The following is a 23783-nucleotide window of genomic DNA, read 5'->3' on the forward strand; positions in this document are numbered from 1 at the left end:
TTTTTATTCCTTTTGCTTCATAATATTTGCATTGGGGCAGACCTTCTTCAGAAAGGAAACGCTCCCTGATGGAGATATCATTTGAATATAACCACGTAGCTGGTAAATCGTCCCCCCACCGCCCCCCGACGCACACAGATCCCGTTCTCTCTCCCCCAGAGTGGGGAGGAGAACCTGTACGCACCCATCATCTTCCCCCTCTCCCTCTGTGAAGGTCCGGCGACAGGCAGTGTGGTACTTCCTGGCTAGTAAGGGTGGCAAGGGACGGGTTCGACAGGCGGCCTTTGGATAGGGGCAGAGCTAGGTGGGCTGCTGTCTAGCTTAACGCCCGCAGGGTTAAGCGGCACCCGTCTTCCTTGGGACCTGGCCTCTGGCCGCCCCGTCGCCCATCCGCCCCGGTGCCTGGATGGGCGACGGGGTGATGTGGGGAATCTAAAAATGTCCTCAGAAAGCTGCCTCCTAAGGAATGAAAGCGTCTAGGGAAACGGTCAACTGCCTGGGCGGGCAGGATGATGCAGCCCGGTTCTGGGCTTCGAGGTAGGAGTGGCTGCCGAAACAGGCCGCAAGTAGAAAAGATCCCCCGCCGTCTGGGCCTGAGTCCCAGCAGTCCATAGACTAAACTGCATAGGCCCGGCCTCGCCGCCCTCAGGAAGGCAGACAGGACTCGCTGGGCCTCTGACTGGATCTCGACCCTCACTCCGGTGGCTCCTACGGCTTTCCGCGTCATCCCCGGTGCTCTTCCCTGCCCCCGCCGAAGGCCAACGTCCCTGGACTGTAAGCTCCTCGAGGGCAGAGACCGTGGCCACCGGCTCTACCCAATACGTGTGCCCAGCGGAGCGTTCCGTACCCAGGAAGCGCTGGGTAGATACTCTCGATTTGGTGAGCGGGAAAGGCCGCCAGAAGGCCCCCGACAGATCGTACCGCTCGCTTCCCCGGGTGAAGACCGAGTTCTCGGGCCGGGCCCCACGCCCACCCCGCCCCCCCGTCTGTGAGCGACGCGGGGCGGCCTCTCCGCCCCCGGAATGACCCGTCACCCTCCCGCGCTCGGCCGAGCTCCTCGTCGCCCGGCGTCCCCCGGCCGGACGGGGTACGGACGGGACCCGGGACGGGCCCGGCTGCCCGACGGCGTTGCGCTGGGCGTGCGTGTGAGCGCTTTTTTCTTTTTGAAAATTTTTCCCTGTGGCTTGTTGAGATCCCTTTCTAATTCAACGTCTGTCTTTTGTCTTTGCTGTTTGCAGGGTTGATACAGTAGGCCTCCACTAGACTTAGCTGCAACTCTGAATTTCTCCTCCAACACTGGAGCAATGGCTGCTGGTCTTGTGGAGAGTGGATTAAAAGTGCGCGCTAAGGTCTCAGATTCCAATTAAGAAGCCGAGGAAAAAAAAAAGTGGCTTTTTTTTTTTTTTTAAATCCGTCTCCTTCAAAACTGTATCTCAACCACCGCCATCACAACAGCAAGTCAAAGGACAAAGAATTTTAGCCTGCCGAGGCGTTCGGCGTAATCCGGTTCTCCCATGGCTTAAAGACGTGGCCGGGGGTGGTTTTTGGGACTGGGTTTTTTGTTTTGGTTTTTTTTTTTTGTTCTGTTCGGTTTGTTTGTTTTTTTTCCTCCCTCCCCCTCCCTCCCCCTCCCCCAACCCAAAAGAAAACCCTAAAAACCAGAACGCCAGATCCGGCCGTCGTCGGAGGGGGCCCCCCGCCCGCGGCGGAATTCCCAAGATGAGGGCCGTGTTAGAGCCGGCCGACATCGCCATCGTGGCCCTGTACTTCGTGCTGGTGCTGTGCATCGGGTTCTTCGCCATGTGGAAGTCGAACCGGAGCACGGTGAGCGGCTACTTCCTGGCGGGGCGCTCCATGACCTGGGTGGCCATCGGGGCCTCCCTGTTCGTCAGCAACATCGGTAGCGAGCACTTCATCGGGCTGGCGGGCTCCGGAGCCGCCAGCGGGTTTGCCGTGGGGGCCTGGGAGTTCAACGCCCTGATGCTCCTGCAGCTCCTGGGCTGGGTCTTCGTCCCGGTGTACATCCGGTCCGGGGTGTACACCATGCCCGAGTACCTGGCCAAGCGCTTCGGCGGTCACCGGATCCAGATCTACTTCGCCGCCCTGTCCCTGCTCCTCTACATCTTCACCAAGCTGTCGGTCGACCTGTACTCGGGAGCCCTGTTCATCCAGGAGTCCCTGGGCTGGAACCTGTACCTGTCGGTCATCCTGCTGATCGGCCTGACGGCCCTGCTGACGGTGACCGGGGGTCTGGTGGCGGTCATCTACACGGACACCCTGCAGGCCCTGCTCATGATCGCCGGGGCGCTGACCCTCATGGTCCTGAGCCTGATGGAGGTGGGCGGCTTCGAGGAGGTGAAGCGACGGTACATGCTGGCCACGCCCAACGTGACGGCCATCCTGCTGACCCACAACCTGTCCAACACCAACTCGTGCCTGGTCCAGCCCAAGCCGGACGCCCTGAAGATGCTGCGGGAGGCGGGCGACGAGGACGTCCCCTGGCCGGGCTTCATCCTGGGCCAGACGCCGGCGTCGGTCTGGTACTGGTGCGCCGACCAGGTCATCGTCCAGCGGGTCCTGGCCGCCAAGAACATCGCCCACGCCAAGGGGTCCACCCTGATGGCGGGCTTCCTGAAGCTGCTGCCCATGTTCATCATCGTGGTGCCCGGGATGATCTCGCGGATCCTGTTCGCGGACGAGCTCGCCTGCATCAACCCCGAGCACTGCCTGCAGGTGTGCGGGAGCCGGGCCGGCTGCTCCAACATCGCCTACCCCCGGCTGGTCATGAAGCTGGTGCCCGTGGGGCTGCGGGGCCTGATGATGGCCGTGATGATCGCCGCCCTCATGAGCGACCTGGACTCCATCTTCAACAGCGCCAGCACCATCTTCACCCTGGACCTCTACCAGCTGGTCCGCAAGGGCGCCGGCTCCCGGGAGCTGATGATCGTGGGCCGGGTGTTCGTCGCCTTCATGGTGGTCGTCAGCATCGCCTGGGTGCCCATCATCGTGGAGATGCAGGGGGGCCAGATGTACCTGTACATCCAAGAGGTGGCCGACTACCTGACCCCGCCGGTGGCCGCCCTCTTCCTGCTGGCCATATTCTGGAAGCGCTGCAACGAGCAGGGGGCCTTCTACGGCGGCCTGACGGGCTTCGTCCTGGGGGCCGTCCGCCTGACCCTGGCCTTCGCCTACCGGGCCCCGGAGTGCGACCAGCCGGACACGAGGCCGGCCCTCGTCCGGGACGTCCACTACATGTACGTGGCCGCGGCCCTCTTTTGGGTCACGGGCCTGGTGGCCGTGGCCGTCAGCCTCCTCACGCCGCCCCCGACCCCGGAGCAGATCCGCACCACCACCTTCTGGTCCACCCTGGGCCCCGCGGCGGCGCCCGGGGGCGGCGGCCACAAGGGAGACCCCTACCGGGCCCGGGAGAAGGGCCCCGACCGCGCCGGCGGCGTCCCCAACGGCAAGGCCGAGGAGGGCCTCGGGGGCGTCCGGCCCGAGGACGTCAACCTGCTGGCCGCCTGCCGGGAGGACGGCCCCGCCGCCCCCGCGTCGCTCAGCCCCTCCGAGGCGGAGACCCCCGTCGACTCCTACTCCAACGGGCAGGCGGCCCTCATGGGCCGCAAGGCCCGGGGGAGGGAGCCCGCCGGGCCCGGGGACCGGTACTGGAAGTTCGTCGACTGGTTCTGCGGCTTCCGGGGCGACAGCCCGAGCCCCCGGGGGCTCAGGGACGGGGCGGCGGACGGAGAGGCCGTCTGTTTACAGATGCTGGAGGAGACGCCCAGGGTTAAGCTGATGCTCAACGTCGGGCTCTTCTCTGTGTGTTTGCTGGGGATCTTCATGTTCGTTTATTTCTCCCTGTGAGCGAGCGTCCCACTCCCCGAGGGCGAGACCAAAACGCCGACTTCGACAAATGTAGATGTTGCATCTCTCAGGCATTGTTTACGCTCTAGGTTTTAGCCAAATTTTTTCCTTAAAAGAAAAAAAAGAAAAAAAAATATATATCACCCATCGGAGAGACGTTTTTATCTACCCAGAGACGGCTTAAGAGTTAACCCCCGACTACGTGAAGCAGAACGTGTTTTATCCTCCCGAAGTTGTGCGGATGTCGTGTTGAGATTGCCGTTTTTATTTAATTTTTGTTTTCAATACCAAAGTAGGGGAGAATGCTCACATTTTGGCGTGATCGAATGAAAGAATCCAGACCCGTTACTGAGAGAGCTTTCAGAGTACCATGAAACACTAACCGGAAGTCATGTTGGCATTGCCGAGTCTGGGGAGGTTTTTATTTTGTGCTGTTTTGTGTTTGCTTTTTTTTGTTTTTTTAAATTATTTTTCTTTCCCATACCCAAAACAGCCAGGGGCCCCAGTCCTTTTTATTTTTATTATATATATATATATGTATATATATATGTGCATATATATGTATATACATATATGCCCATAAGTGTGTGTGTGTGTATGTATATATTTTTGCCCGACCATGGCTGCCCTCTTTCAAAATTGGACCCGTAGACATTGGGCGAGCTGCTGGGTGGTCCATCCCCCAGTCCAGGCGGTGAGCTGCGACCTTTTTGCCGGATGTCACCTTTCTCGGAGACTTGCCCCGTTGCGGCTCCCTTGCTCAGTGAAAGGAGATACCTGCCTGCGGCCCCGTTTTTCTTTTGTGTGCGTGTGTTGTGGGGTGGTGGTTCTTTGGGTTTTTTTGTGCGTTTGTGCGTCTCCCCCGCACCCTCCCGGAAGACTCCCTCCTCCCCTTAAACGGACGCCAAATTGTCCCTCGAAAGTTGCGTGCGGCCGACCTTTTCACTTGTCCTAACTGAGACGCTTCTGACGACGGGGCACTAAGAGAATCTCTGCCGGTGGTAAAACCCAAATGCGTTTCTCCAGCTGTTCAGCGTGCGTAGAGAGGAAGGTGCTAACTGAGAGCCCGGGTCCCTGTTGCTTGGAGCCGCTGAGTCCTTGGAAGCCCACCGGTGGAGAGGTGGGCCGCAACGCCTCGGTCGTCCGGCGGCAGCCCGAGAGCCACGCGGGGTGGTCGATCCGGAGACTTTGGGTTCTCGAGGCCGCCTCGCCCTGGGGTGGGAGGATCCGCCCGGGTGAACGGACATAACCGTGTTTCTTTCCCGTACCTCCGCTGGGGTGCTTGGGAGAAAGACTTGGCCCAGAAACGCTACTCCCCCTTCTCCGTCCGTCTGGATTTTGGGAACCGCTTGCCAGAGATCCGTCAACCAGTGACGTTAATCAATCACTTGAACTCACCGTGCCGGGCGCTCTTCTAAGCGTTTGGGAGGGAACAGCGGTTAATAGACACAATCCCTGCCTTCAAGGAGCTTATAGTCCGGTGGGGGCGATGAACACTAAATGAATAGCACTGAGTGATTATGCCCCTCCTTCGGGCAGAGCACTGTACTAAACCCTTGAGACAGCACAATAGAAGAGAATAGATATTGCAGTCTACTGGGAGGAAGCCCCGATTGGGTAGAGAAAAACCTGTCCGTTGCCCTGAAGGCCGAGGGGCAGGGGGCTTTGGAACGCGACCCTCTCTGAGCGAGCTTACGCATTTGGGGGGAGGGTGCCTTTTTGGTAGCTGGTTTTTTTTTTTTTTTCTGGGATTTACAATCATGTGTTCAGGCCCTCTTGCCCCTCGATTTCCATAGCTACTTGGTGAGCAGAGGATAGTCAAGCAGGAATCCTTTTTAATACATGTCTGGGGGTTCTTCAGTGAGACATAATTTAGCATTGTTTCCCCCTCTCCAGCTATTACTCTGGGTACATGGTGGAGTATATTGGGGACTTGATTTTTTTTTTTTGTCTTTCACAGCTTGACTCTTCCCTCCCCCTCTTATTTCCTATCTTTTCGACCTCCTGTCTTCTAAGTCACCACGCAGACTCAGAAGCGTGCGGGCACAGCCATTAAAAAGCGGGGTTGCTTACCCTGGTTTTGTGGACGTTGGTCCAAATGGCAGTTCATTAGGTGAATTTGGAGTCTACAGAAGGAGTAGATTAAACTTCTGTCGCTGTTACTTTCTGCACTTAAAAAAAAAAAATTCCCTGGTCTTTCCGCAGTCTTTATGTGTTTGTCGCCGAAAATGTGTGTTGGTTCTTCTCCGGGATTTTCAGGCGTTCTCATCCCATCTTCCCACGTTACTCAGTCACCTGTATTAATTGAGCACTTATTGTCTTTAGGGCACCGTAGTAGGCCCCTGGGAGAACGGAGTAGATGTTTGGGTTTGACGGGAGGAGCGTGGTGTTTTCTGCAAAAGAAAGTGTATCATCGAGACCCCAAAGTGGATTTTTAAACCGTTTTATCTTTTGGGGCTGAGCACGAGGAACAAATCAACTGGAGTTGTGCTCCTTGGGGCCAGGCGGACCTGACCTGATGAAAGCACCTTAGTGGGAGGAGTCGGTGATTAGATCTTTACCCTCAAATTTCTGGATAATTCGGACTAAAAAAATGCATCAGTGTTTTCACTTTTTCTGGCTAAAGTTGTGTGTGTGAGTGCACTTGAGTTTTGCCTGAACATACCAGTTATCTGCCGTGGGTGGGTGGGTGTTAGTACATATGTCTCAGCCTGAGACTACAGCACTTCAGAGAGTTCAAGTTGGATGCTATAGTTCGGAGATGAACAGCCAGTGTATCCCAGCGGCCTCCGTCCCGCTTTGGTGCCCTGAGCGGCCTGCTTAAAATTTCGATCGGCTTCCCCGGGAGCAACCTGGGAGAGCCTTGCTCCCTCACTCTCTTTTTAACATCTTTTCTGGACCTGGCAATTTGGGGGGAGGGTCAGGGCCAGGTATCATCTCTGACTTCACCCCCTTGCCTCACTAACGAGCAGAAGAGAGGGAAGGCCCTTTAGGATAGCCACCCTGGCCACCCCAGGAAGCCGGACGACAATCCTAGCTTCTCCCAGCCCGTCCAACTCCCCTCTCCACCTGGTTCAGGGGGCCGTTGGCCAAGCTAACGCCCGAAACCACGCTCATCTGGAATGCCGGCCTCGAGGCCCCGTCCCCCCGCCATGTGGTGGAAGCTGAAACTACTGACGACCCTCGCTGGCCGCCGTGAGGATCGATGAGTTAGTGGATAGGCATTTTGATGTTAAATATATTTTTTTTGTCTTTGGGAAGCACTTTGTGACCTTTGGGGCCCTGTGTGACTATCAAGCACTATTTATTTTCCGATACGATAGGGCCGGTGGAAATCCTTCCCTCTACCCAACTGCTAAACAGACACCTTTATTCTGGTTAGTTGAGAATTGCTGCTAGAATATAATACTCAGCCTCTCTTGCTGGTTGGCTATTCTGTTCCTTGTAAATATGACTCTGGTCTTGCTCTTGTGGCATTAAGAGGTTTCGTCTGGGTGGTCAGCGTTGCCCTCGAGTCAAGGCAGCCCCTTCCCTGGTTCCCGAGGAACCTGGGAATCTCATCTCTGATTTATCCCAGATCCGGACGAAGCGCATCTCTCCACGGATCCTTGATGTTATAATGAGTCGAGTCGGAAACCTGACACAGTGCCTTCCAGTAGCCGACCTAGGCCTCCGCTGGCTCTCGAATCTTTATCCGTAGAGGTCGAAAATATGAAAGACTGCCTTTTTTTTTTTCCTCTTTAATCCGTTGGAGGGAAGTAAAATGCACATAGGGGTATGATGTCGATCCCCAGCCTTAAAGGCCGCACCAACCGATAGTATTTATTGAGCGCTCGCTGGGGCCAGAGCCCTGCGCTCTGTACTTGGATGAGGACGGGACAGAGTTAGGAGATGCAGTCTCTGCCCTCGTGGAGCTTACAGAAAGTCAGAGAGCTGTACACTTGTTCTGCCGCCCAAGTGATGGTATTTATTTTTAGTAATGGATATGTTCTGGCTCCGGTTTTGGGTTTTTTTTTTTTTTTTGGATATTTTTTTTTCGGTTAAATTTGTAAAGCGTTCTAGCACCTAATTACGAAACACTCTGGTTCAGACCAGCCAGAGGCTGTCTGTATCTGAGCTTCAGCTGCACATCTTAAAATCCCCGTAACTCTAACCTCTCGTTGTGTTTACATTAGCAATTTTTCAATCTGGGGATCTTCGGCTTTGTGTGCGAAAGTTACTTGGTGGAAGCGGAAAGAGCCCATACCCGGGAGTCAGAAGGACCCGGGTTCTGATCCTGGCTCCGCCACTTGCCTGCCGTGTGACCTTGGGCAAGTCACTTAACTCCTCCGTGCCTCAGTTTCCTCATTGTAAAATGGAGGTTCAGAGCCAGCGCTCCCTCTTAGATTGTGAACCCCATGTGCGACAGGGAGGGCGTCCGCTCTGCGTGCACCGTATCTACCCCAGCCCTTAGTACAGTGCTTCGCACATAGCTTGAAACGGATACCACAATTATTATTAGTATTATTATCGAGTGCAGAGAAAGCACAGAACATTGCAAGCACAAGATTTTGATGGCACATTTACGTTCCCACCCAAGGGTCTGGGCTCAGAAACTTTTAAAATGGAGACTAAGGAATTGAAGTTTTGGAGTGTGAGAAGACTGAGGCTGCCAGAGCTTTCCCCCTCTCCCCCCCAACACACACACAAATCGAGGGGCGTACCTTCGTGCTCTGCTGCAAATTTGAATATCGAATGTTCGAAAACCCCCAGTTGCGACTGAAGGCCCCTAGCCAGGGTCTCTGGTGGAGGCAGGGGGGCTGGTCCGCGCTTTCCATTAGCTGAAGGGAGATCCTAGGTGTGGGTAGCCCCAACTAAAATGGCCCATTCGGCTTAACCGTCATCCCACCCTAAGCCCCTGAGCCAGGGAAACCGTTATATTAGATATAAAGTGACTTTTGGAGGACGTTGGAGTGTATCGCCGCTTACGCTCTGAACGCTAATGGATCGGTGAATCTGTTGTCTCCGCCTTTTTTTTTTTTGCGTTTGATGTATTTTACGGCATGAATGCCTTTTATTGTCAGTATTCTTACGGGCACGGGGTGAGCGGGCTCTGAGTTAGGTTGACTCTCGGCGACGGCACTGCAGACTTGGTAGGTTGGGGCCAGACCCCACCATCCCCCAGTTGGAATCCAGTCTCCTGTCATTGTTCTTCATATCTGAGGGCGAAGCCACCGAGGGGAATTTCTTTGCTTGTGTCTTTGTCTCTGTCTCTCTATCTCTCAAGATCTCTCAAACCTCCGGGCTCTGACACTGACGATAAGCCGACTCTGGGTCAGCTGGGTTCTCAGGCCAGGTGGGCACAGGGAGAAGAGCACCGCCGGACGGGCGTGTCTCCTGCTCCTGGTGATGCCCGGCGCCATCCTCGGCTTTGCCCCCGAATCTCGGGACCCTCTGGATACTCCTGCCCCGAGAACCCCAGGGCGGGGACTCTGCCCACCAGCCGGGCCCCCCACTCAAGTGTTTTCCAGGAGCAGTGCCGGGCAGGGAGCCACCACGTTCCCGCACCCGGTCTCCCCGAGGCAGACGGGCCGCCGGGCACGGCTGTCTGGTTGCGAGTGTGCCAGGCACTCTTGGCGGCGGCCCCTTAATCCGCGCGCCCTCCCCCCGCCATCCTGTAGGAGTCCGTTAAAGATTAAATCCCTGCGGGTTGGGGCTACCAGGCGGAGAGTGTGTTGTGGGGTGCCCCCCGCCTCCACTCTGCCTTTACCAGGATGTCGCGGCCAAGAGCCGACCCTTCTTCTCCCTATCTTCCCTCCTACGCCTTGGCCATTTGAAATACCAGATCCGACGTTCATCCGGGGAAAGTTTGCACGTCTTTTCCCCGGGAAGAGCCCGGCGGGGCTGTGGCAGGTGGGGCCCCAGCCCTCCGGAAGGCAGGGGCTCAGTAAGATACCTCAGCTGGCGAGGAAGCGTCTGCTACATCCCTAAAGACGGTCAGGGAAGAAGGGGGAGTAGGGAGGGAAGAGGAGAGAGCTGGTTTCTGGACCACCCAGAGAGAAACTCGCAGATGTACCACAGCTTTATTTTAGAACTCGACCACTCAGGGAGGTGTTTGAGGGGAGGAGGTCCGAGGAAAGAGAGAAGGGAGATCTCAGCAGTGAAAAGCGGGATGGAGAGCGTCTGGCCCTGCCGTGTATAATAAAGCAAAAAATTCCAATCTGCTAGTTTCAGTGTCCTGTGTGTGTTCTGTGCCCTTAAATGTTGTTGTTGTTTAGGAGTTGAAAATGAACTGTTATATGTTCTTTTTTAAAAAAAAAAATTACACCCTTTGTGTGCAATTGTTTTGGAGAATCTTTTGGAAAAACCTTCATGAATTTTCTGTGTGGTCCAATGGGAAACTGCTTTAATTTAGCCTAGAAGAAATTCTGGCTGTGTAAATATGTTTAATTAGGACTTCTAACTTCACTGTGAGAGCTCTAACTTTTAAGTTAGCCAGTCGATTTATTTAGTCAACAGGTCTTTCGCTTGTGGCTGGGGTTTTTTTTTTTTGTGTGTGTGTTTATTTTTTTTCCCCTTCGGTTAAAATGCAAAAGCTTTATTTTGGATGGTGACAGATGATGTAATGGCGTTCAGTGGTGTGGTGCTTCGGTCTGGCTTTTCTCCTTGACATTTTCGGTTTTTCATTGTAGTCAACAGAAATCAGGGGAAAAAAAACGCAGAGGACATCTTCTTCAGTTTGGGAAACTTCATCCCCTAGACTGGAGCTGCAATGCGGTGCAGCTCAGGGGCTTTTCTACGTGTTCGCTCTTTCTTTATGTTTTTTGAGGTGGATATCAAAAATAGTTGCTGTGCAAAATGTTAGTAGTCTTCTTCAAGAAGAAAATCAATTCCTTTTCTAATACCCTGTGAAACGGCTTCATTTGGTCCCTTTGTTTTAAAGCCAAATGGCAGTAGATCTGCTCCTGCTGCTTTTATCTTGTGACTTTGATATGTAAGTGGTAATGCATTTTTTGAGGGTTTTTTGTTTTTCTTTTTTAAACAGTCTGTTGAAATATTATTGTGTTGGAGTTTTTTTTTTTTTGGTTTGTTTCCTCACCATTCCCCACTCCTCTTATTCTGTGCAGCTTCTAGAAGAAGAGACCAATTAACACTCTGAGGGTGTATGTTTGTGTGCCTGTGTGAAATCTTCATTTGCCAATGACATTGCACTGTCGACCAAAAATCATTGTAAATGAAGTCTGTGGGACAATGACCCGTTTTTATTTGGGGGGCGTGGGGGGACGATGGGCCGACTCACTCCCCCCCCCCCCCTTTTTACGCTACTCCCACTTAAACATAAGTGTGGGCATAAGCTCATTGAAAGGAGTTTTGGTGGAAAACCCAGAAGGATGTAGTAAACCACACTGTTTCCAAATTGGAAAGGATCCCAGTGGAAAGATAAGATTTGCGATTTGTTCATCGTTACGTGGCGCTAATTTAGTTCTGCCGTCCTTGTAACCTGCTACTGTACGTTGGATATGATTTTGAAGATTATAGACCTAATGTATGATCTCGGTCTCGTGCGTCTTATTTTTCTTTTTTTCTTCAAGTGAATCGCTGCAAAAATGGATGTGAACCTGCTATTGAGTAGTCAGTGATCATGACTGGCTCAGTGGTTGTTTTTTTGTTTTTTGGGTTTTTTTAAACTGTTCTTTGCGTACTGTGTGTGCTGTTTTGCCAGCTGCGTTAGCCTTCTAAAGTATTTGGATACTTCAGACAAACTACATTTCTTGCAAAATACATTCCTTTCTGTGGTATTTTGTCCTGGAACTGAAGTACAGTAATTATTTTATGGAAATGTTAGAACTTCTGTACCAACTTTGAATAAAAATGGAAAACTCAAGACACCTCTGCAGCTCTGTGGGTTATTCTCCTCCTCCTCCTCCTCCTGCTCCTCCTCCTCCTAACCTGACCAAAACAAACAAACAAAACCCCAAACTCTCACCTCCTCCCCCAAAAGTTTACTGACGGGCATTTGGCCGTGAGGCATCCCAGATCTCTTCTCGTTCTCCGACCTGGAAAGGCGTAGGGAGACGGCCCAAGAAGTCACCGTTTGCTTCTCGCCCGCAGAATCCCATCACCCTCAGATTAGGGTACGGTAGTTAATTGGCAGGGGGGGCTGAAACCAAAGCCGTGTGCCTCTCGGGCTTTGGGAGAATTTTAGATAAGCGGGAGAGGTTGGCCAAAATAGACAAACTTGGCAGAGGGGAAAGCGAAGGGAAGAATTTATAAATAGGAACATCTTAAGATGTTAATGGGGTGCGGGGGGGTAAATACTGGCGTGAGACTTAAATGGTTGGGCTTATCCTGGTGCCCGGACAGGATGGGCCGGGCCCCAGATCTTGGAGCCGAGAGGGCCTTTGCCTCAGCGCGCCTTTGCTCTGGGGCTCGACATTGTGGCTCAGCGCGGACTGGTGACTGACCGACTGTCTCTGTCATCCCCTTCCCGACTCCACAAAGTCTTGGAAGGGTGTTTTGAAAAGTGAGTTCAGGTCACCGTGGGTGCTGTGGTATCTGGGGCGGCGTTTAAAGCCTTCTGAAGTGACCTGTGAATCCTGGAGTCCCAGCCCGGGGTCCACAGCTTTTTCAAAAGACTCCAAAGAGGTTTCAGCACCCCGCCCCACGGGGGCGGCCCGGAAGGCCGCGGTCCTGCTTCTCCCCGTTGGTGTCCCCGGGCCGGCGCCATCTCCCGCTCGACCCTCGTTTGGGGTGCCGGGCTTCCGAGCGGGTCGACGGGGCTGGTGATTGGGCTTGGGGTAGGGGACTCCTTAGAATTGGATAAGAACATACGTGTGTGTGGGTGTCTGTGTCTGTGTGATTTATAAAATGTGGGAAACATATTCTGTTCAGCCCGTAGAGTGTTTTGCACACTGTAAGCGCTCAATAAAGACGACTGAACGTACGAGTGGGATACACACGCACGTTCCACACACACAGACAGACCACCTCTGGGGAAAGATGAGCTAGTTCGACCTTCTGACCTTCTGACTCCCAGACCCGGGCTCTATCCACTAGGCCATGCTGCTTCTCTTATTGCTCTGCGCCTCTAACTGCCTATAACTCTTAGAGGCACAGGGCCAACTTCAGAGCAATCGCTTCTTTTATATCAAACCCAGTAGTTTGCAAAAGGCAACGAGCACGTTTCCCTCTCTGTTGCTTCAGTGGTTTACCTAAGGGGCCTGGGTACCCCCTGCGGTGCGCATCACTGATTGGAAAGCCCAGCTCAGGGCGAGGTTAAGTGTCCGAGGCTCTCCAAGCTCCTTTCCATGTTCTCTCGTCCGCCCTCGCCCCCCGGGTTCACTTGGGCCTTCCACCTTCAGAGTGATCCCACCCCAACCTGTCACTCATCGCCAAGAGGGTGGCACGCATCGGGTGGACCCTCTGCCGCCCCCCGGTCTGTCCTTCCCTTCTCGGCCGAGCTGTTTTCAATTGGCCGCTCTGGTCCGCATCCTTCTGCAAGATCCCCTGGCAACGCCGCTCTCGGGCTTTCCTAGAGTGGTGGACTCTCCAGGGTTAAACATAATTCATCCCCTCCCTCCCCCCCTGCACTCTCCCAGCCCCGTAGCCTTTTGTCTCCCCTGCCAACGCCGTCACTGAAGTCCTTGCTGCCGTTCATTTCTCCTGGGGGCCTTGTCCTTTCTGGATAAAAGGTCCTCTCCCCTGTGCCACCCTGGAAAATGAAAGGGGAGAAGGAAGACAGAAAGGAGGGGGGACAACCAGACCCCTGGAGAGATTGGTCAGGCTGCAGGGCTCCCTACCTGCGCCTCTCTCCCTCTCCCTCTCCCTCTCTCCCAGCTATCAGTTTCCCCAACCCTGTCGTGTCATTTATTGGTTGCCGTGGTAACGGGGCTGCCTGCCAATCCTCCCCGTTTTCTGTTCGTTTCCCTTCTTCACCGTTCCGTGTATTTGTCAGAAGGAGGGGATTGCTCATGGAAACTTACCGGGCTCCGTGTTTGGGAGGCTCTTCTCCAACGCCGTCTCAACAACCTGCACTCGCACCATCTGAAAAAGATGCATCCTGTCCCCAGCGCTGCCTAACCAGATGTCTGGATCTCTCTCTGATGGTATTTTTGGAGGCAGCCTCTCGTCGGCGAAAGCCCCTTATCTTTTTTTAAAGCCGTAACAAAGGCCGTGCCGTTTCTGGACCGAACCAACGGTCTGCCCAACCGAGTGGCACCAGGATGCTGGGAAGAACCGGGTCCTGGTTGTCCTGCTGCATCCCCATTCTTGTGGTAGGGATGGACCATCAGACACCCCCAGTGTTCCACTCTATACACCCAATTTTCCCCCCAGTAACCTGTATTGAACTGGTCATCTGTGAACTTATCTGAATCCACTTCTCTGGGCTGCACAACTTCACATGGAAATGGATCCCGAGGGGTTACCACCCCTTGGGCACTGTTTCCCTTGAACCCTCGAGCTTCCAGGGATGTTCCCTGACCCGGGGTTGAGGGAATTAGGGAACGGCAAATCCTTGCCCTACCTTCAACCTTCATGGTCCTGTAGCCTTCAGTCACGTGCCCCTCAGCCTGTGCCTTTCCAGTCTTTTAACCTGTCCTCGTCTGGAAACTTGTCCTTTTCCTTGATCATCTTAATAGCGACTTAAAATTAGCTTTTCCGAAAAAAATGAGATTTTAAGTCTGTGTATTGACCCTGTGAATTTGTTCTACTGCATGGAGAGTCTCGTTGGAAACGTAATTCGTTCCTGCTTTCCGTAGGAGCTAATGGCTGGCTATGTAACTAGCCTTTAAAATCGGTGCTGCGAAGCCGACGCTTCTCTCTCCCATCTCTCCTTCCTTCTGCTTTTTCTCCTCTTTGTCTCTGTCCCCTCCGCTCGGTCTCCTTTGCCTTCGGTCTGTATTCTTGTCATTCTCCGGCCATTGGCCTACCCTGCTCGCCGGCTCTTGGTGGTCCTTCCCTAGTTTAAGGACCCGGCTCGCCTCCATTTCAGCTCCTAGAGGGGTGACCCACCGCCAGGCTCTGCGCAGGTGTGCGAGTGTCCAGCCTTCTTGACAATTAGGATGCCTCTGACCCTAGGGAAGTACAAACCCCTGGCGGCTGGGGCTCACCGAGGTCTAGACGCCCCCCTTTTGTCTCCTAGCAGCTGGTCAATTACGCTAAGCTGCCTGTAATTGGAGAGGCAGACGGTGCCCTCTTGATGAGCTCCACGGTCCGGTCCGGCACATTGGAAACCATCTCATCAGGGTTGGAAAGGAGCCGTCACTCAGGTCCAGGCGGCTCAACAGAACAGGGGGCCTTGAAGGGGACTCGGGATCATCATCATCATGACGATAATATTTGTTAAGCACTTATTGTGCGCTAGCCGCTGTACTAAGCATTGGGGTGGATACAAGTAAAATTGGGTTGGACACAGTCCCTGGCCCACATGGGGCGCACCGTCTCAATCCGCCTTATACAGATGAAGTAACTGAGGCCCAGTGAAGTGACTTGCCCAAGGTCACACACAAGATAAGTGGCAGAGTGAGTTTAGAACCCATGATCTTCTAACTCCCAGGCCCATGCTCTATTATAGCCTAGCTGCTGGGTCATCTGCTCCAGTCCCCTGCCTCCTGAAAACGGAATAGTGAAATCCACCCAGAGGAAATGAGAGCCTCTTTTAAGATTTCCAGGGAGGGAGACACTGCAGGCTTTCAGTTGTCAGGCCCGCGTGTTTAATCTACCTCGTGGTTGCCCATGACTTGTTCCGAGACTGTGGAAATTGATCTCATTTGCAAGTCCTGCAGGTGTCGGGGAAAGCGTTCTCAACAACACTTGGCTTTTCTAATGTGTTTCTTCCCCAGAGAAAAATCACTAAGCAGTTCAGAGGAATGAGGAAGGGTTTCAGATCCTTGGTTTGGTCCCCGCCGAAGGCACCGCTTACCTAGGGACCTTAGGATTCCTTAGCGAAACACAGATTTATTGAAGGGACTTAACCATTTGCATTTCCGTAACCGGAAGAAATTAGCGACGTGCGTCTTGAGACGCATCGGGGCCGTCATTGGTGCCCTTCGGTGTATTCTTGCGATGGAAATCGGTTCCACTTCGGACACATTTAGAAAATGTGGAATGAAAATGCACTATTCAGAAAGAGAGAGAAAAAGGTCATTAGTAAAGCTAATATTGTTGCTGGAAGAAAATCAAAGTCCATCAGAATGAGCATCACGGCAATGAGATCTACCTCTTCCGTCGGCCTGGTTTGGGGTTTATCCCGTCCTCCTGCTGACGGAAACACCCGCAGCTCAAACCGAGGAGAAAAAGGCTGCTTTTTAATAAGGCAGAATCGAAATCAGGATTTCCCTTTAGGGCTGCCAGTCTGAAAAGTCTTATCTGGAATTTCAGTATACTCTCCATGAGCATCTTTATCGGTTAGTCAGTGGTGGGTGTCCTATAGTTGTTTCTTGGATTCTTCTTGCTTTTCTGGTCCTCCCCATTGTAACCAGCAAAGCCTCCGTGTGGGACAGGGATTGTGTTCCGACCTGATTACCTTGTATCTACCATCCCCGGGCTTCGTACGGTGCTTGGCGCATAATAAGTGCTTAGCAAATACCACAATTATTATTATTATCATTATCGTTAGATCCAAGTGAGTGGAAACCGTGGTTGGGGGAAGCCGGCACTGGGCTGGGAAGGAGGGAAACGAGGGATAGTTGGGGGCAGAGCTAAGGGAAGAGCGAGAGACTCAATTTAAGGGGAACTGGCCCGAGTCAAAAGCCGCGCAGCAAGAAGGAGAGCCAAGTGAGCTGCCGAGGGAAATCCGCAAGTCAAGAAATGGGGTGGAGAGAGGACTTTTGAGATATTAGATCTGCATCTCGAAGGTCTCGTTCCATCCTGGGAAGCAGTGTGGTCTGGTAGAAAGAGCCTGGGTCTAGTAGTCCGGGGACCTGGTTTCTTATTCTGGCTGTGCCGCTTTCCTTCTGCATGACCTCAGGCAAATCACATAACTTCTCAGAGCCTCAGTTTCCTCATCTGTAAAATCGGGATTAAATACCTGTCCTCCCACCCCCTCGGGCCCTGAGCCGCACGTGGCCTGGGGAATGTATCTGACCTAATTATCTTATACCTAGCCTAAGGCTTAGCGTGGTGCTTAACAGATATCACAAGTATTATTATTGGACCGTTCCATTCTCGAGTATTGTATTTGAGGGATAAAATATTACCAGGAGATAAATTATTGCCATTATTATGTTATTTGTTCAGCACTTATGTGTCAAGCACTGTTTTAAGTGCCGGGCTAGGTACAAGTTTATCAGGTTGGACACAGTCCCTGTCCAAGATGTTTAAGTGTATAATTGACTATACAACTAATTTTATGTACACACTCACATGCTTTTTGACTTGTTCATGATGATAACCGTCTATTCGTGTGACATTGTCGATAGAGCATGGGCCTGGGAGTCAGAAAGTCATGGGTTCTAATCCCGGCTCCCCCATTGGTCTGCTCTGTGACCTTGGGCAAGTCACTTAACATCTCTGGGCTTCAGTTCCCTCATCTGTAAAATGGAGATTAAGACTGTGAGCCCTATGTGGGACAGGGATTGTGTCCAACCCGATCTGCTAGTATCCACCCCAGCGCTTAGTATGGTGCCTGGCACACTGAAGCGCTTAACAAATACTATCATTTAAATTAAATTTTAAATCAAGTTATTTTTGTCTCTTCTCTCTGACAGCCAGAGACGGCCGCAATACTGAAGCGCACGATCAATGCCCTGATGGAGCGGGGAGCGATCGTGAGGAACTTGGAAAACCTGGGGGAGAGGAATCTGCCATACAAGATCTCCATCCATAGTCAGCGTCATGTCCGAGGCGGGTACGTGCCATCCACCTACCCCAGAAGTCTGCTTCTGACTTGTGGGGATTTCTGTGGGTAACGCCCGAAGCCAAGGTTGGGTACGGCGCTTAGCGCACAGTACGATGCTTTGCACACAGTAGGCGCTCAACAGATACGATCGAATGAGACCTGGGCAAAAAGAGTAATTGTACTTATTCAGCCCTTATTACTAAGTGCTGAACACCGAGGCACACACAGGCCAGAGGAGCGACGTGGCCTAGCGGTTAGAGCCACGGGCATGGGAGTCAGACCTGGGTTCTGATCTCGGTTCCGCCACTTGTCTGCTGTGTGACCTTGGGCGAGTCACTTAATTTCTCTGGGCCTCAGTTACCTCATCTGTAAAATGGGCATTAAGGCTGCGAGCCCCAAGTGGGACAGGGAATGTGCAACTTGATTAGCTTTTATCCAACTCAGCTCTCGGAACGGTGCTTGACACACAGTACGCGTTTAATCAGTACTGTGCCTCACTTCCCTCCCGTTCCCGGGCTCCGTCCACCAGGCCATGCTACTTCCAATTAGTTGCCGTGGGGCTACCCCTCTGAGCCAGAGGGCGTTAAAGCGAACGGACCAGCCGTGGCTCTTTGCCAATGTGAGGTCAGTTAAGCCCCCGGCCAGAAGAGCGAGGTGAGTCGGGGGGGGGGGGAAGTTGCCCACCGCTGGCAGGGCATCTCCCTGTCCCCAGGGACCAGGGAGGAGGAGGATGGCTCTCCCGAGGATAGTCAGCCCAACTGGAACATCAGCCCCTTGGCCGCGGGACAGCCTCAGCCTCGGTTTGCCGCTCCCACCGAGCCGAGGGCACCTCCTGTAAATTCCATCCTTTGATGGCTAACCTTGTATCGTGCCGAGGTCTGACGCCGTGAGAGCCCCTCGGAGATGAAGACGGCTCTCCGCAGGCCCGGGAGACGTTGCTAAGCAACTCGTAATGCACCGTGGCTATCCTCCAGTAGTCAAAATAACAATGAGGAATTTTTTTTTTCCCAAATGACAAAGTAAATGGGTTTTGTCTTAATAGCCAAGATGCGGGTCTCTTCTTTCTCTTTCTACCTTTTCTATAAAGTAAGGATGGGTGTGTTTAGTGAGCGAAAAGGAGGAATGAACTCCCCTCTGAGCAGATGCCCCCAAAGAAAGTCATGAAAAATCAGATCGCCATATTCTTTGTTGGTTGGTCAGTCAAACAGAGCTATTCTGGGCACCTATGGGGGTTGAGCACTCTACTATTCATTCATTCAATCGTATTTATTGAACATCTGCTGTGTGCCGAGCACTGTACTAAGCACTTGGGAGAGTATAAAATAGCAATAAACGGACACATTCCCTGCCCACAGCGAGCTTATTACCCTCTTGGGGGTCAAACGCGAGGGAACAATCCTCCCCTCAGAAAGGTCACAGTCTAAGGAGAGGCGGGACAACCACATTCATATACTACGTGCCTTGAATTTCACAAGAATGAGTTCAATAGGGAGGGACCACATGGTACCTGCGGGTCGGAGACTGGATGGTGTAGTAATAGTAATGGCTTCTGGGAGGAGGGGGCCCTCTGAGTTAGAATTTAAAGATGGGAAGGATGGACGGGAGGATCGAGGCGTTTCTGTGGGCGGACCAGAGTGTGGAAGTGCCATGGGGGAGGTCTGAGGGTAAGGAACTCGGTGTGGCCAGCTGGGTGGCCTGAGGGATGAGCCAGTGGTAAATGAGAGTCTGTTTGGCCGAAAGGTCCTCTTGGCATCTGTGACCCCATATAATTTACTGAGAACTGCCCGCTCCCCATTCGGGAACTTGCCAGATAGCAATGCAGGAGTGTCTCTAGATAGTATTATGTCTCCCTCACTTAAGAGCGTAAGCTCCCTGTGGGCGGGGAATGTATCACTTTCTTTTTTTTCTCCTTAGTATAGTGCAGCATGCCCAATGGATGCTCTATAAATGCTTCTGCTTCTCCTAAGGGCCTGAAATAGGATGGGTTTGTCTTTGAGATCAAGCGCTCGGAGTGTGCAGAGCACTGTCTAGGCACTTGGGAGCACCCAGGAGATGTAAAAGACATGGCCCGCGCCCCCGGGGAGTTTACGATCTAGTCCAACAACCTCCTTGGATTCTTCAATGAGGTGCATTTCAGCAAACCTTTGCCAGGAGAGAAGAGGAAAACAGGTGATCGTCTGTGAGATGGGGCTCATAATGCGGTCAACGTTGAAGCGCTCAGAGCACTGTTCTCGATAAATACCATTCATTTAGTTGATTCAGTTATCTGTGCTCTGAGAGGAGTGGTGCAGGTAATCTAGGGGAGGCCCCTCGAGTTTCCGAGTGGAGTCATTGGCAACGGCGGAAGGGGACCTTGGAGGTATGGCCAGGTTCCCCTGGAAAAAGAGAACCAGGAGAGAGGAGTAATGGACGCTCAATGGGCTTTGGGCAGGTGGGAGGCCAGGCGGGCTTTGGCAGTGGGGCGGGCTTCGGGCCTCTGCCGTGGATAGTCCACTGGCAGTTAGCCGTTCAGGCGAGACCCAGTGCTTTTAGCTTTCCTATCTCTCTGGCCCAGCGCGGAGGCTGCAGCCGCTAATTTGGGGACCGCCCCTCTTCACTGGAGGGGCATGGGGGCTCGCTCGCCGCAGAGCGAAAAGAGCGCTCCAGTAGCCGAGGGCAGCCAGAGCGGCAGGGGCACCCGATACCCAATTGACTTCCTTAGTCCACGTGGGCAGAAGCGGGGACGTGGGCAGGCGTGATCACGGAGGCTCTTGGATTTGGCCGGGATGGCATGGGGAGGACTGGGACGGCTCAGCGTGTGGGTGCGCGTATGTGTGAGCGTGTATGTTAGGTGTGCGTACACACCCAACGCTTAAAGAGGGTTCTTTTTCCTGCCCTTCTTATTCAGCCAGTAAATCGTGGGATTGTATGGGGAGGCGGTGCGGGCATAAAGGCTCCATTGTCCTGTATTTAAATTATCCTTCTATTTGCAGAGAAGCAGAGCTACCAAAATAACTGTGGTCCCCTAGTGAATCAATGGAATTTTACTAGACCCCCTGCCCGTACCCTCCCCCGCCTCGCTCACGCTATGAGAGCGGAGGCTTCGGTCAGGGTGAATTGACCACAGGAGATGGCATGTCCACTCCCTTTTCCGCACCCTCTCATCTTTTATCCCTGTGTAGTCTTCCCTGCCTCGGTCCTGGTCGCGGGCAACGTGGTTCCTATCCTCCCGGGTGTTTCAAAAGCCCGGTGGGTTTTAGACGGAAAGAACCTGGAGAGACGAAAGAGAGAGGAGGCCGCGCCGATCACGGCCTCCCCCAACCTGGCTCGGGGGCCGGACAGTAGCAGCCTGCAAACGGCGCGTCCCCAAGCAAGGACGGCAGATAGGGCCTGGGAACCAGAACGCCCGTACGCCGTCTGACTCTCTAAGGCTGCAAGAGATAAGTGTTCTGGGGGTGGGCTTGGAGAGGCTACCCAGCTGCTCAGATTCCTCCCCCCACCCGCCCAGCCCCGCCGCCGCCTCACTCTCTTCTCCGGGGATCGGCGGTACGGTTGTGGAAATTTCCACTGCCTGCTGTGTCTGTGTGTTTGTGTGTGTGCGTATATGCGCGCGCATGAGAGAAAGAGAAAACCCCCTGATCCCTGTTCTCGGGGGCAGGATGGGAAAGGACCTCTCATTGGCCACAGAGAGAAGGAATTAAATTACATCTGGTGGGACAGGGAGGGCAGTCGAAACCTGGAAAGAGAACAAAAAAGCCAATCCCCCTTCAGGGCCACCTGGCCAGGCGGCGAGGGCTGACCACGTACGGACCCGGCTGGGTCCTGGCGGGGAGGCCTCTGGGCGGAGGAGACAATCTCCCCTTTGACTCTTGCCAACAGAACTCTGCCTCCATCTCCCCACTCGCTCCCTGCCAGAAGAGAGACGGCGCCCTTTCCGTCGCTAAAACAGCTCCCTCGCCGAGAGGGAGGTTGGCACTGATAGGAGCCAGTAGCCCGTTAGGGGAACAGCTGCCTAGGTCCCGGGGGGAACTGGGGGCAGAGGTTTCGGGGGGGGAGGGTCGAGGAAGCTGGATCTCGGATAGTGTCCCGTTCCTCTCTAAGGTGCCCATGTCCAAAGCACCGGCAAGACGGACGCCCCCCCTCCAACTCCCATCCCTCCTTCGCTCCTCTTCCCTGCTCCACCCCACCCCTCCCCAACCTGGTAGATCTGGGGCTCCTGGGGGTCAGTGGGAGACCGACACCCCGCCTTTTCAGCAGAGAGAAGACCCGCCGAGATGACTCGGATAGCCGACAGGCGAATCGACCGATCTGAGAGACATTTAGGCCGGGATCGGAACGACGCCCGCCCAGGGAGAGGCGTCACTTCCTGAGATGCCCGGTGTTGTCCTTCGATTTTAGGCTGTGGGCTTGGATTTTTCCAAAATGAGTTGGCCGATATGCTCATTTTTAATCACCCGTGGAAAAAAAGTTAGGATGGAAAATTAACCCATTTTAGTGATTTCTCCTGGTATTTTTTTTGAGTGGGGGCTTGCATTCATTGGAGAAGGCATTTGAAATCACCTCCCTTAACCTTCTTAGACCCTCGACCTCACCTTGTAAAAGGCTCTTCTCCACCTTTTGTAAGGCCCTCCCTCTCCTTCTAGAAGCCTCTCATCACTTTATAGAACCTCCTCTTTCGCCTTCCAGAAGTCCCTCATATTCTAGAACTTCCCTCCTACCTCCTAGACCCTCCTCTCTCTTACCTTTAGAAGTCTCCCTTTAGTGAGAGAGACAGACTCTGAGAGGGAGGGTTAAACACTTCCCCCCTTGGGTAGGAAGGATTAATGGGCATTGTCTATGTGATAGTGTGCCAAGCTGCCCAGTTGGTGCCAGTCCTTTCAGGTTGAGGGCATCCAGACCGGCCCAAACCCCACCCTCTCCCAGTGATACCATGAGACAGTGTGTGGGCAGTTTCCATTCTGGCTGTGACGGTGGCTCCCTCCCAGACCCATCCCCCTCCCTCCCTCCTGGAAATTTCCACTGGGTGGAGAAGGAGAATTGGAGTGGAAGAAGCCCTTGCCCACAAGAGCCCTGGGCAGAGATCGGGGGGATGATAAACTTCTGGTGGCAACAGGTTCCAGCACCGGGCCCGGCCCGTGTGCCCCCTGGCAAAGAGGTTTCTGGTCTTGAGGGTGAGACTCGGATATCTTCGGGAACTGCGGCCCGTCAGCCCCCAGACTGTCCCGAGAGCCGCCACGGGCGGAGCCCCGGTCGGGGGGGCGGGTCAGAGGGCGGAGTGGCCAACCCTCACGGGAAGACAAGACCCAGAGGCGATCAGGAGGGAGACAGAGCCGATGGGATTTCTGTTCCTCCCGTCACCTGATCGTAATTGCGGTCTTAAGTGTCAAGCTCTGAACTAGGGGCGGGGTGAAGACAAGATAATCGGTTCGGACATTGTCTTTGACCCATCCAGTCTGAGGAGGAGGGTGAGGGGGCCAGGGATGAGAGATCCTGGGTGTGGAGCGATACCAGGAGGGGGATGGAAGGGCGAGGGGGAGCCTGAGGGCCGTGATCCGCGGAACCCATCGGGCCCCGGAGGACGGAGCCTGCTGACGCCCTGTCGTTCCTGTCGTTGCAGATATTTCTTGGTGGATTTTTACGCCCCGACCACCACGGTGGAGAGTATAATGGAGCACCTGTCGCGCGACATTGATGTGATCAGGCCCAGTATCTTGAAGCACCCCCAGGCCCAGCCGGTCAAAGAGTGTGAGGGCATGGTTCCCGTCCCGTTGGAAGACAAATTGTATAACAGGAGGAAGTGACTCCAGGGTTGGGGAGGGAGGGGGGCGACCGTTGGGTAGAGCGGGATCTGTCACCCTGTGGGTTTCTGGGACTTGGCTGAAAGTCTCGGGACCGAAGCTCATCCGTCACCCCCACCCCTTCCTCCCGCCCCGGCCTGGCACCCGAAACTTCTCCTTCTGTGTGTCCCCTGGTGTTTTGGGGGGGCAGTTATAAGAACCTCCCCTTTGGAGAGCACACCCCTCGCAGGAGCTCTGTCAACACCCCTCGTGCAGCAGGGGGCCAGAGATGGAACCGTGTATGTGCGCTGGCGGGCCCCGGAATAAAGTCGATTGAAATTCTA

The 23783-nt window shown here is 53.8% G+C and overlaps 2 protein-coding genes across 3 annotated transcripts in view; both read left to right on the top strand.

The window, feature by feature from the left end:
• SLC5A3 (solute carrier family 5 member 3) overlaps nt 1-17611 on the top strand; it is a 31101-nt gene extending 13490 nt beyond the window's left edge. The window contains exons 2-3 of the mRNA XM_029081967.2: nt 1239-7073; nt 17553-17611. Coding sequence (XP_028937800.1) covers nt 1720-3864 — 2145 coding nt within the window. The 5' untranslated portion in view covers nt 1239-1719 and the 3' untranslated portion in view covers nt 3865-7073; nt 17553-17611. The remainder of the gene's footprint in view (nt 1-1238; nt 7074-17552) is intronic.
• Nucleotides 1-23783, top strand: part of MRPS6 (mitochondrial ribosomal protein S6) — a 37325-nt gene extending 13542 nt beyond the window's left edge. For both annotated transcript variants that reach the window (XM_029081971.1, XM_029081970.1), the window contains exons 2-3: nt 17553-17692; nt 23280-23783. In XM_029081971.1, coding sequence (XP_028937804.1) covers nt 17553-17692; nt 23280-23463 — 324 coding nt within the window. In that variant the 3' untranslated portion in view covers nt 23464-23783. The remainder of the gene's footprint in view (nt 1-17552; nt 17693-23279) is intronic.

Source organism: Ornithorhynchus anatinus, chromosome 17 (genome assembly GCF_004115215.2).
Source record: "Ornithorhynchus anatinus isolate Pmale09 chromosome 17, mOrnAna1.pri.v4, whole genome shotgun sequence".
Lineage (NCBI taxonomy): Eukaryota > Metazoa > Chordata > Mammalia > Monotremata > Ornithorhynchidae > Ornithorhynchus > Ornithorhynchus anatinus.